At 38.6% G+C, this 13,187-nt stretch overlaps 1 protein-coding gene across 2 annotated transcripts in view; it reads right to left on the bottom strand.

The window, feature by feature from the left end:
* SLC2A13 (solute carrier family 2 member 13) overlaps positions 1–13,187 on the bottom strand; it is a 378,234-nt gene that overhangs the window by 8,565 nt on the left and 356,482 nt on the right. For both annotated transcript variants that reach the window (XM_004771838.3, XM_013045480.2), the window contains 2 exons: positions 3,909–4,030; positions 3,640–3,792 (listed from right to left, as the gene is read on the bottom strand). In XM_004771838.3, the coding sequence (XP_004771895.1) occupies positions 3,640–3,792; positions 3,909–4,030 (275 nt within the window). The remainder of the gene's footprint in view (positions 1–3,639; positions 3,793–3,908; positions 4,031–13,187) is intronic.

Raw genomic sequence — 13,187 nt, 5'->3', positions numbered from 1 at the left:
CATGAAAGGGTTGACTAAATTATGACAGTTTGTTAGATTAAATCATCAGAAGCTATAAGACTCTTAAAATGCTGGATTAAATCACATTCTCGGTTAAAAACTCCATTTACACCTATAGGGGTCCTTTATTTCATTTGTTTTGGTTCATGTTAAAAAGACATGTCTTATACTTGGTAAATAATCAGAACATAATACTAGGTCACCTGGGATGCATGACTGAATTACAGTGAAAGGAAGGATCTGTAGAGAGTGTGGATTGGAAAGTCACAAAGTGACACAGGCAGACTCCTAGAATAGTTTCTTAAATTCTCTTGACCTTGGTTTCCTCATCTAATGCAGAAAATAATTGCTGCCCTGCCCTGCCCAACTGCAAACAACAGAAATAATTAATGTATGATGTTACATGCCTATCAGAATTCCAAAAAAGGGGATAGCATTATCATATTCCACTAAATGACTAGGGAAGAAGGGTTACTATTAGCACAGAATGATATTAGTAGGACTTAAACACTGGGAAAATTTTCATGAAAAAGGTGATACTGACAAGCTAGATCTTGGATAATGTGGGGATTTAGGGGGAAAAATGAAAGGAGATACAGTCCTGTGTTTGATTACAGAGAAGTGAAACTTGTGGGAAGAGAAATGGAATCTTTAACAGGGAGGGATAAAGAAAGGATGGTAATCATGATGATAACACAGAAAAATAAGTGCAGATGGTAAAACATTTTAGACTAAATCAGGCTGCTAAACTCCAAAATCTCTAACAGAGAAAACTAGGTTTGGCTTTATAAACTGTAATATTGAGGAAACACTTACCATGTTTCACAATTTAGGAACAGGCATAAAGAAAAGTAACAAATCTTTCAGTGCTCAACCCTATAGTTAAAAATAATTAGATGGATTAGGAAAATTCTTAAAAGGCCATAGGGCTTCATGGTTGTGACCCAGATTCCCAAGCCAAACAACATCAAGGAAATGCTATTAAAATATAAGAACTTTTATAGAATCTGAAGAAAGTAAAGTGAGCAAATAGCAAAACTTCCTAAGTGTGCTCCACTGGTGAGACGTATGGGTAAGCCCCAGGGGCAAGGGCCAACTGGGGGTGGGTGGTTGCAACCCGCTCCAAATAATGGCCAAGTCAATTATGTAAACTTACTTAGCATTTCTTTTTGGAATGAAAATGAAAAAAAAAAACTTGTCTGTAATGAGTCTGTCAGGATAGTTAAGTGCACATATTCCTTAGCTTTGTTCTGAAGGAAGTAAATCTTATTAGAGTCCTATAACAAGTTTTGGATTTAAGCAAATGTTTAATTGAATTATACATAATAAGGAATCAAGATCATGTGTGACTGAATTTCAGTATTTCAGTATAGGAACTTTGATACAATCCTTTCCAAGGGATCTAATTGGTAGATTTAGTATTTAGTATTCACAGTGCTATACATAAAATGGTATACTGGTGACAGTTTTTAGTAATAAACACTAGTGCATGAGGTCCAAGGCAGACAGACTATCTAAGCAGTACAGTTTAGAAAGGAAACCAAAATCTGGAGAAAATAAAAGACCTGCATATTTCAAGAGAAATACTTCATTATGGCATGTGTTTGGTAAATGAGGAATAGAAACATGCACCTTACATAAACCAATAACATGTAGATTAAAATTCAGATCCAAAAACAGGGAAAAAACTATCTAAACTTAAATGTTGTTCCGCTTCTAGCGAGCAGTAGACCTAATGGACCAGTGTGCCGACATAATTGAAGCTTGGCTTAATGCAAAGCAAAATCTGCTTCTACCCGGATATAGTTCTTTATTATATATATAAATATATCAATTGAAAGTGCAGTTGACACTAGTATCCAGTGTGCAACATAGTGATTCCACAACTCTGTCTTATGCTGTGCTCACAAGTATAGCTACCATCTGTCACCACACTATTACTATTATTACTGTAATACTGATCATATGCCATATTACTGTACCACTGATCATATGCCCTATGCTGTACTTTCCATCTCCGGGACTTTTTCATTCCATTACTGGAAGCCTGTACCTCCTACCAATCATTTTGCCCATCCCCTCAAGCCCCTACCTCTCTGGCAACCACCAGTTTGTTCTAACTGGATATTTCTGAAAGAAGCCTGGCTATGAGCTATTTACATTTTATTTGTTGCCTCATGTTGTTCAGGCAGCATAAATTTGAGAGAAAGGCACTCTGGTAACAAATGCCTTGCCTTGTAGACTTTTGGTCTATGACTTAAGATGTTACCCTATATTTAGGTCTTTAAATATTTAAGAATTCTCCAAAACAAAACAAAAAAAATAAGCATTCTCAAGAACTAGCAAATATGGGTAAATATTTATTGTGTAAATATTTATGGTCTCAGAAAGATAGGTTTTTGATTTATGTAAAAAGTTCTAATTGCCAATGGGGTAAAACTGAATATATGAAATACATATCCAGTTTCAAATGCCAGTGTATTTCCTTTTTTAATGTTTCTAAATTTCTAAAAGTTCACTGGGGGACACAAGAGTTTTATAAAGATAATAAATACCAATACGGATGTTGAGAATGAGAAGGAACAGATTCATATAATGTTTCTTCATATTAAAATTCTTCCGCATATTTATTCATTTGACAGACACCTGTGAATGCCCAGTGAACAGGAATGCCCAGGAAGGCACTGGGACTAGTATAATGGTGAACAAGGCGTAAGTCCTGGCCCGAGTTCCAAACATTTATGGTCCAACTGTGAGGGGTGTGTGTGGGTTCTTGCAAAAAGGAATTTAAGTGCCCGGAGCATGGGATGAGGTAGGGTGAGTAATGGGTAAGGGATCAGAGAACTGGTATAAGCAAGAGATAATCCCTACACATACAGAGACTTATGGGGAGATTAGAATAAAAACCTCACATTTCATCTTTTAGAATCCAATTACAAATTGTAAACTCATACATATAATGAAGAAATTCTGTTGCTAAAGAGAAAGTCTTTTCGTTTTAATAGAAATGGACTTGAAGTAGCTTCCTGGAGTTTTTTCCTGTCTCAGCCACTTCCTAATACTGTTTTGAGTTATGGTCCACACATTTGCACATAAACACCTCTGTTAGGTTTATGCTTCAGGCAGTGGTAAGTGCTGCTCTTAGTGGATGCTGAAATTAACATGCTGTAACCTGAACAGCATGGATGATACAGTGGAAGGTATAAATCACAGCATGACCTTTGGGGGAGCTACTTGGGCATGACTCCATCTCCATCACGAGACATCTTCAAGCATTAGCCCTTAGATTCCCCACCTGCCTCCTTTCTACCATGCTCTGTTGTTTAGATTTCTTCATTAAACTAAAAGCACTGCTGTGAAGATTTCCAACTGGGGAGAGAGCTGGGAGATGTTTGGGTTGGAAGGTGGGTTAAGGCTCTAAAGCACTGAGGGACAAGAAGGAGTGCTGCTTAGGAAAGGAGAATTCCTTTTATATTTTCCACGTACATTTTCAAGGCCTTTGGGGAAGGAAGGAACCACATAGAGATTACTTATAATAGCAAAAATATAACCATCTATACTTTCAAACACAAATAATAGCATGTATAAAAAGAGGAGGAAAAATAAAAATGAAACTATAGATGAGAAAAATATTCTTACCATAATATGTAAGATACTCTGCTGTGTGTAAAAATGTCAGTGAAACCAGAACGTTGAAAATCCAGTTTATTCCAGATGAACATGCATTTCCTGTACTTCTTGCCCAAAGGGGATATATTTCAGAATTCACAGTCCAAGGCATTGGTCCCATTCCTGAGAAAAATATGAAACTAAAAATTTCAGTAAAGTAGTTTAGAATCTGAAAAAAAGTAGTTTGTCCCCTCTAAAAAGAGACACTTTAATTAATACAACACAAAGCCTTTGTTTACCAGGTGCGAAGAAAACAAGATATAAAATAAGGCCCAGAAGTGCAGTCCAGGAGTATGGTGTAGGGCAGAAATTGTAAGCCCAAAATACATCTTCTGTTTTAAATTTGGTTTCATTCTCACACCTGAAAAATATAGCAATAAAAATAATGTTTTAGGGTATAGTTACAGAAATTCAATGTGTATATATATCTTGGATATATCTGAAAGTTCCTTAATATCATTAAGGAAAAGGGTCCAAGATGTTTTTCTTGAAAAAAAAATTAAGATTAAATATACAGTATTAGCTATAAACCTCACATAGAACACTTTAGATCTGAATATAACTCAAGAGAAAAATACACTGTGTGTACAACTCACATCAAAAAACAAAAAACAATCCAATTTAAAACATGGTCAGTGGTGTGCACCTGATTGAGCATCTGATTCTTGGTTTCGATTCAGGTCATGATCCTCAGCGTTGGCTCAGCTCTTCAGTGTCCTGAGACTGAGCCATGCGAGTCAGGCTCCGTGCTCAATGGAGATTCTCTCCCCCCTCCCTCCCCACTTTCTCTCTCAAAATAAATTAATCTTTAAAAAAATGGTCAGAGGATCTAAGTGGACATTTTCATAAAGGAGGCATATAGATGACAGGTACAGGAAAAAGTGTTCAACATCATTAATCATCAGGGGAATACAAATCAAAACCAAAATAATGAAATATCACTTCCCACCTGTTAGAATGGCTACCATCAAAAAGATGAATAACAAGTGTTGGTGGGGATGTGAAGAATGAGGAACACTTGTGCACAAACTGATGAGAATGTATATTGGTGCAGTCACTATGGAAAACAGGATGGAGGTTCCTCAAAAAATTAAAACTACCATATGATTCGGCAAAACAACTTCTGGGTATTTATCTGAAGAAAATGAAAGCACTAACTCGAAAGATATATCCACCTGCATGTTCACTGCAGCATTATTTACAATAGGATATGAAAGCAACCTGAGTGTCCACTGATGGATGAATGGATAAAGAAAATGTGTGTATATGTATACACAAACACACACATACACACCATTAGTCAGCCTTAAGGAATTTTTGCCATCTGTAATAATATGGATGGATCTTGAGGGCATTATGCTACCTGAATAAATACCATATGATCTTGTATATGCAATCTAAACAAAAATACTGAGCCATGTCATAGATACAGAGAACAGATTTGTGGTTGCTGGGGCACAGAGTTTGGAGAATTGAAATGGGTCAAAAGGTACAAACTTCCAGTTAAAAAATGTCATGGAAGGTAATGAACTGCGTGGCAACTACAGTTAATAATACTGCACTGCATGTCTGAAAGTTGCTAAGAGAGTACGTCTTAAAGGGTCTCACGACAAGAAACATTTGTAAATAATTTATGATGATGGATGCTTAATGCCAAATCATGTGGTCTACCTGAAACTAAATACGATGTTACAGGTTAATTATATACCTCGATAAAAAAACACATTCTGTTTTATATCCACTTTGTAGAAGTCAGGCATGATTTCCAGTTAGTCCTTGAAAGCTATAGTAACCATTTTAAGACTACTGGGAGTCTGTCTGTTGTGGTAGAAAGAACTCAGAATTTGCAGTGAGGACAAGATTCAAATTCCCAAACCAGATTTTTTTTTTCATCATCTGTAAAATGGGGATAATGCCTTACAGGTAATTTTAAAGATTAGAAGGGTCACCTGTAAAGAGGTGACTGCGTAGATGTGAGAAAGGAAAAATGCTCATATCTGATCCTAGCTAACACTTTCCCTTCCTGCTGCACGCCCTTGCTTCTGTCTCAGTCACTCTCTGGTGACTCTGCCTCCTAGTTCTTTTGTGAAGCAAAGTCTCCTCTGGTCTTAGATTGACTTTCAGGTTGAACTTCCAATTCTTTACCTTAATTGAAATATTGTCCATGAAGACACAACAAGCCTCAAAAACATTCTTGCCCTCGTTGTCATTTTTAGACTAGTGTTCTGCCTCTTATGACCTCTATGTTTGAACCTTAACATCTAAGCCCTGTCCTTGCTAGTCTGTTTATGACCCCCATCATAATAACCCACCTTGTCTTCCTGAGTTGGATGCCCGGTCAGTCATATCCTCCATCCCCCTTCACATCCTCTGCCACAGTTTATTTTTACTTCTGGCCCATATCATACTTTGGCCTCATCATTCTTTAGCCTCTGAAACTGCAAGAGGGCACTTTATAGTTTGCTTGATTTGGAATTATTTTACCTCAAGGTCTCTGCATCCCTTTTCTGATAAAAAGCATTTTATTTCCTTCTTTTTGATTACTTCCTCCACGCCCAAATCATAATCTTCAGATTCTGAACTCCCGTCAGTATTCACCTAACCTCATCATTCAGTGTAGACCATGCCAATACACTTCACTGGCCTAGAACCCATTTTTCCTTCCTCCATGCTTATCTGCCATCCACACAATGTCAGTTTCCAACCCTGTGCAGTACCATCTAACTGCCTTCAATTACCACTGGGCTAAACTTTGGTCATCTGTTGCATCAGTTAATTAAAATATTTGTTGTTATCTCCAGTACTGAGGTCTTTCCCTTTTTCTCACTACTGTGAACTTGGGTACTTCTTTCCTCAGTTTTACTCTCTTGAACCTCTTGTGTTCCTGCATTTTCTTTCAGGGCTCTTCTCTTCCACCTCCATTAGTAACATGTCTCTTGCCTTTTCTAAGGACCTGCACCTCTTCCTTGTTCTGTCTCTGCTGGGGTCACTTTCAATCAGTAGTCTATCTCTTTCTGCCATTTTCATTTTTTTTTCTGACATGAGCCTTCACCTTCTATTTTATGACACACACGACTGCTGCTACCTAATATTCAATCCCTCTCATATGACATTAGTTCATCTGCAATTATGGAGAAAATTATACTGGTGAACTCATCCTTTCGCCCCACTCTTTCCTTCCTAGCCCAGTTCCCCCATCCACCCATGGGCCAGCTGACTCTCACACAGTCAGGCTGTTTTCCTGGAGCCACTTACCCAAAAGTTAGACCTCCTAACCTTGATTCTGAGGTTCTTTAATTACTTTCTGGTGGTTGATAGTGCTGACAACCCCCTTTTCTTCTTTTCCCTTTGCATTTTCCAGTTATATCTCCATCTTTTCTGATATATATGTCTTCATTGCTTTTTGAAGTGTCTCTTCCTTCCCTCAACCTCTAAATATAGGTGTGTTCTAAGGTTCTCTTATGAGGTCTGTCCTTTGTCTCTTAAACAGCCCATCTAATTTTAATTAATTTTTTAAAAGGCAGACTGCCACATGCAGTGCTTCATTGGATGTGTCTGGAGTTCTGGAATCTTGATGACCCTACATTCTCCTACAAATTGAACTCAAAAGCTCTTTTGGAGGTTCTAAGTGGTGCGCAGCTTCTCCTATACCCTTAATGGAAGAATAGTATCTGGGAAGGTCATCCTTTTTGAGTGTACAGCACAGGAGGGATGCACATGGAAGGGGGAGGGAGGGGACACCGGTCTAGTAGCCAGATCAGCCAAATCAACGCTGGCAATCAGTGGGGTGACATATCACTGCTAGATTACTCCTGCACCCATCTCCTCTAATTTTAAAGATGATAATTTTAAAGATGCTCCCTGATAGTTTACTCTAGCACTGACTTTTTTCTCATGCTCCATTGATGGAATTTAGGTATCTGCTGAATATCCACTATTATTAGAGGCTGTTGGAACATTAACTGTGTCATGCATACTGAGTGCTTAGCACAGTGCTTGGCATGTAGTGTATGCATAGTATGAGTGTAATAGTGCCTCTCATGACATTTCTTTTTTGATACCACCACCATTCCCTGAGTTGAAATGCGTTAAACACTTGAAGTTTATCTTCAATATTTTCTTACCCATCTTTCTTTAAATTCCCCATACTTTGAAGATCAATTAAAGAAGAGTGGCTAGGACTATGAGCTCTGGGACTGACATCCTATGTTCAAATCTAGGTTGGGACACCCAGATTTGAAGCTGGGATATTTGTAACTTAGGTACTTAACTTTTCAAAGCCTGTGTTCTCATCTGTGAAATAAGGATTTTCCTGGCACCTACCTCAAACAATTATTTAGAGGCTTACATGAGATGATATATGCAGAAAAATTTAACATAAGGTGGGTAAGAATTCATAATTATATTGCCTAGATATAGTTTCTTGAATCTTTTTTTGTGTGTGTTAATACCACCCCAATTCAGACTCCATTTATCTCATCAACTGCATTTGTCTCTATAGCAGATTCTAGAGCAGTCTCTCCATGGTCCACTTCCTAATATGCATACTCTTCTCTAGTCCTCGTTCCTTGAGTGTGGGAGTGACCCATGACTTGTTTCTAACAGAATGTGGCAGAAGTGACAGGACATATGTGATTATGTAAGATGACAGTGGCTGCTCTGCTGAAGTCTCTCACACTCTTGCTAGCTGTGAAACAGTAAGCTGTCATGTTGTGGGATGACAATGTTGGGATGCTCATGGAAGGAATGGAGGGATGTCTTTAGGAGCTGTAGATAGCCTTTGATTGACAGCAAGAAACTGAAGTCCTTGGTACAAAAGTTACTGAATTCTGCTAACAAAATCTTCCCTAGTTGAGCCTCAGATAAAACCATGGTCCAAGTCAACACTCTGTACTCTTGTGAGACCCTAGGTAGGGGGACCTAGCTAAGCGTGCTTGGACTATTGGCCCACAGAAACCGGGGTATAATTAATCTGTGCTGTTTTAAGTAAGTATGTGTAATATTATTATAGCACCAATAGAAAATGAATATAGTCTCCTACTGATTTGCCCTGCGTTTAGCATTCCTTTCTTCAAACCACTGCCCCACCAAGTTGAGCTCTTGAAAACATTGCTCTGACCACCTTATTGCTCAAAAACCTTCAACCCCCTTATTCCAACTGCCCATATAATGGGGCCTGCAAAAAATTTGGCTGGAGCCTACCTTATCTTATATTCCTATATACAATCCTTTTCTCTGACTAAATTATACGACTAATTTTTTGAGCCAGCTTTCCAGACCTGTATGTATGTATGTATGTATGTTCTACTCGTGACATTTCATCTAACTGAAAGTAAACTCTCACTCTTGAGCTCCACGGTCACAACCAAGCTCAGCCTTAAAGGCGAGTGCAGATGTCACCCACTCACCAGAAATACTCTCTCCTCTCAATGGATTTTCATTTTCCTTACCTACATCATTATCACATAAGTGCTCTGTACTGTCCTATCTGTATATCCTCCCCCTTTTACTGTCCTGGACTCTTATCTGAGGCAGCACAGCACAAAGGTTAAGGTTTAGAGCTGGGCTGCACAGCTTTGTATCTCGGTTCTATTACTTACCAGCTGTGTAACTTTGGGAAAATTAGTCAACCTCTTTGTACCTTGGTTTTCTAATCTATAAAAGTCCCTAATAAACTTGTTACAAAGATTATCTACAGTTATAATTGTATGGCACAAAGAAAGTGATTTAAGTGTTTGCCAAAAGAATAGCAAGTTTTGTGTTCCCCACCAGAGTTTTCTTAGATCTCCACCTCTAGTCCATACTAGTATTCTCTATGGGCATAAATGAAGCCTTTGCACTGAACTGTGAGTAAAAAACAGCATTAGAAATGCCCTGATCAATAATCTTCCATCTTCGGGTGCCTGGGTGGCTCAGTGGGTTAAAGCCACTGCCTTCGGCTTGGGTCATGGTCTCAGGGTCCTGGGATCGAGTCCCACATCGGGCTCTCTGCTCAGCAGGGAGCCTGCTTCTCTCTCTCTCTCTCTCTCTGCCTGCCTCTCCATCTACTTGTGATCTCTCTCTGTCAAATAAATAAATAAAATCTTAAAAAAAAAATCTTCCATCTTCATTTCCCACTAATCAAAGAGTCTTTTGCATTATGAGGATCCTAAAATGAGAAAGTAAGAAAGGGGACAGAGAAGAGTGAAAAAGGCAGGCAGGTTCCTTGAGAGGGAAATATTTACAAATACTCAAATCACTAAAATCTGCTGAAAAATTCTATTCACCATTTTCATTATTACCAAAGTCACTTGCAGGATCTCTTTTGCTAGAACAGTGGAAAGCAGCATATTTTAGGGTGAGCTCTGTGCTTGGTGTGATGTAGGTTTTCACTGTTTGATTAGGCATGTCTGTGTGCGTAAAAGGGCAAGCAACTCCTCGTCATCCTCATGCTGAGTTTAGGAAAGTGCTGCAGGCTCTGACTTGGCAAGTTACACACTCAGCGATACACGGATGGCTAATGACTAAGACTGTGACATCACCTGACCTTTAGAATATAAACACTAGAAATCCCAATGAAAAGATAAAAATGTATATTCCAAATGTTACTGCAAAATACCCTTATGTTCTCCTGGCTAAGTGACTGCTGGGGGTGGGGGAGGGGAGGAAGAACATCACGCTCTAGAGAAAGAACAAAAAACACTTGGACATCAGTGTGTGGGTTAGGAATAGAAAAAGCCATGCTCTTTGATGGGACACAGCACACTCTAGAGCAAAACCAGAAAGCACGTGAAGATCACAGGAGCTGCGCAGAGAGGCTGTTGCAGCGGACAAAGCAGTGGAACTGTACAAGCCAGCCACAGTCTCCCTTCACCAGAGACCGAGGGCTACTCCAGAGAGAGCGCGGACAAACACCTGCCATGTATACCATAAATGATCGGTTCGCTGTTACAGTCACGGAACCCACAGTGCTGCCTCTAATAACGCTTCTGGAAATTAACCGCTCTCTTTGCAGGCAGAACAGTTCTCCCTTGCCTACTCGACACCCACTCTAAAACCATTTCAGATGTAGAGCTATTTCTATCATGTGTGTGCGTGTGTGTGTGTGTGTGTTACCTCTCTCCCCATCAGCTATCCAGAGAAATAACCAACAGAACTAAGTGCTGTGACTGCCCTTGCCCCAGTTAACCATAAGCACTTGGTTCTGTGCTTCCTATACAGCACATGCTTTTTGTATTGCTCCTTTATTCATGAGCATAACTGGGGAATGCGAGAAAATACAACCTGTATTTAACATGCAAAACTTCAAATTTTATTTCGCCAGTCCTAATCATTGAGAAACCAAGAGAACTCTGCCTCCATCCCAGAGTTTACAAAAGATGTAGGGTTTTGGAGAAGGTAAGAGAAAGCTTACTACAGTTTGTCTGCCACATGTGCCAGTCTTCTACTGAGTTTCCTGCACCCGTTTTACTTGCCAGTTCATTACTGGGAAGTGGGAGTGAAGCATGATTTCATATCTAGTTCCTGACAAAGGTCTGCGATTTCTTTGAAGAACGTCATTAATCTACCACCTCAAAGCAAAACGGACACCCCTAAAAGTGAACTTTAATAGTTCTTTTTCTAGAGGAATTCATGATCCGATCACACAGTGATAGTCTGAGCATGGTGATAGAGAGGTACATAAGGCTAGAGTATCTCCCCAGGGAAGGACACCTCCACTCTTGTCTGAAGAGAAATAAACAGAATGCCAATCACTCAGGGGGCCAGGAGGATGTAAACTTATAAGCAACCCAAGTCATGAGAAATTTCAACTTTTGAACACTCCCATCAAAGCAACAGGAAAAGTTACTCTTAGAAACTTGACTCCTCCTCACTTTAATTTCTTTTCACTAGCATAGTTACTACATGATAATCTAACATGAAATAAACTTGGGTCAAGGGTGGCAACATAGTAATTCTTAAAAAAAAATTTAGAGAGAGTAGGAGAGAGTGAGCAAGCAAGCAGCAGCGGGGTGGGGGGGAGGCAGAGGGAAAGAATCTCAAGCAGATTCTACACTGAGCGTGAAGCCCAACACGGGTCTAGACCTCATGACCCTGAGATAATAACCTGAGCCAAAACCAAGAGTTGGACACTCAACATACTGAACCACCCAAGCACTCCAGTATAGCTTTTAAATTCTAACATATGCACAGATGAATCATTTTAGGAACGTATGGCTCCCTAGCTTGCAGCAACCAGACCAAGTTGAAGACCTTGGCCTAAAGATGATTTTCTATTGTCTAGTCTTTTATTTTTCCTGGATTCATAATTTTCCTACAGAGGACTGTGACGTAAAGGCAAGTTGAAAAAAAAATCATTGATTTTTTTATTATTATTTTTCTGGTAAAAAAATCTTTAGAATTACTGAGACAAATCACAGACATGGGTAAATCTCATATTAGATATCTGGAGCCAAAAGCCTCTTTTTAAATGAATTGATTTATATATAAATCATGGTATCTAAACCAACCAGGATTTTGGCTAGCTTATAGATTCTGAGTATGGGAAATAGAATATAAGTGGGCAACCAGATGAAAATAATAAATATTCATTATTAAATATTAAATACTTAAAGCCATACATATATAATGATACTGGTATAGTCTCTTAATTCTGCTTAAGAATTTAAATTGGTATAAATTCTTTCTGGAATGAAATCTGGCAATTTGGACATAAGAATATTTATATCTAAATAATCATGACCTAACATCTCATTTCTAAAATTTATTCTTAGGAAATTATCTGAATGGAAACATTATATGCTGAAAGACATTTCACTATACTTTTATTTATCACAAGTTAACACAGATGAAAATCAGAAACAAAACAATACAGATATCTGCAGTGGAGTTAAGTGAATTAAGGTACAACAACCATAGGAAATAAACAGCCATTAAAATAATTACTAAAAGTAAGATGGGCAAAATTACAAAGATTTGAAGTTTAAGTCTTAGATCTAACTTAGGTTACTTTCATTTTGGTATCAAACAAACAGTACAATGAATGTCTGTATAGTCAGTGGAAGTGGATGTGGTTCCCTGTTGCCTCTCTGGCTCCTCCTAGACCTGTCCCCTGAAGTTCTGAGATCAATGTAAAGAATCTGCCAGAAGAGCCCTGAACTCTGCCTTGGGAAGGGTCCATGTTAGCATTCGAAGTTCAAACCCATTTCTAAGAAAAATTTATTTTATTTCTTCATAAGAAAACACTTCATCATTCTTTTTCCTACTGCATCATTACACCAACAGCAAGCCGGGCCCCAGTCCACTGGAAACATGGAAAAATACTATGAACTTGACAGTGCAGGGAACATCAATTACAAAATATTATCTATGACATCAGGTTATAGGAGAATAAATGGAAATATGGGAAACTGGGGGAAGAAGGAAATCTATTATGATTGTTTCACTTTTGAATTTATAGTTGTGATAACATCACTTCGACAAGATGGGAGCATCTTTAACAACTCAAAGACAACTAATCTGGGTCTCTTTTTCCATTG

Source organism: Mustela putorius, unplaced genomic scaffold, assembly GCF_011764305.1.
Source record: "Mustela putorius furo isolate JIRA1106 unplaced genomic scaffold, ASM1176430v1.1 tig00537227_pilon_pilon_pilon, whole genome shotgun sequence".
Taxonomy (NCBI): Eukaryota; Metazoa; Chordata; class Mammalia; order Carnivora; family Mustelidae; genus Mustela; species Mustela putorius.
Note: the sequence above shows the minus strand (reverse complement) of the source record. Positions and strands in the feature narration are given on the sequence as shown.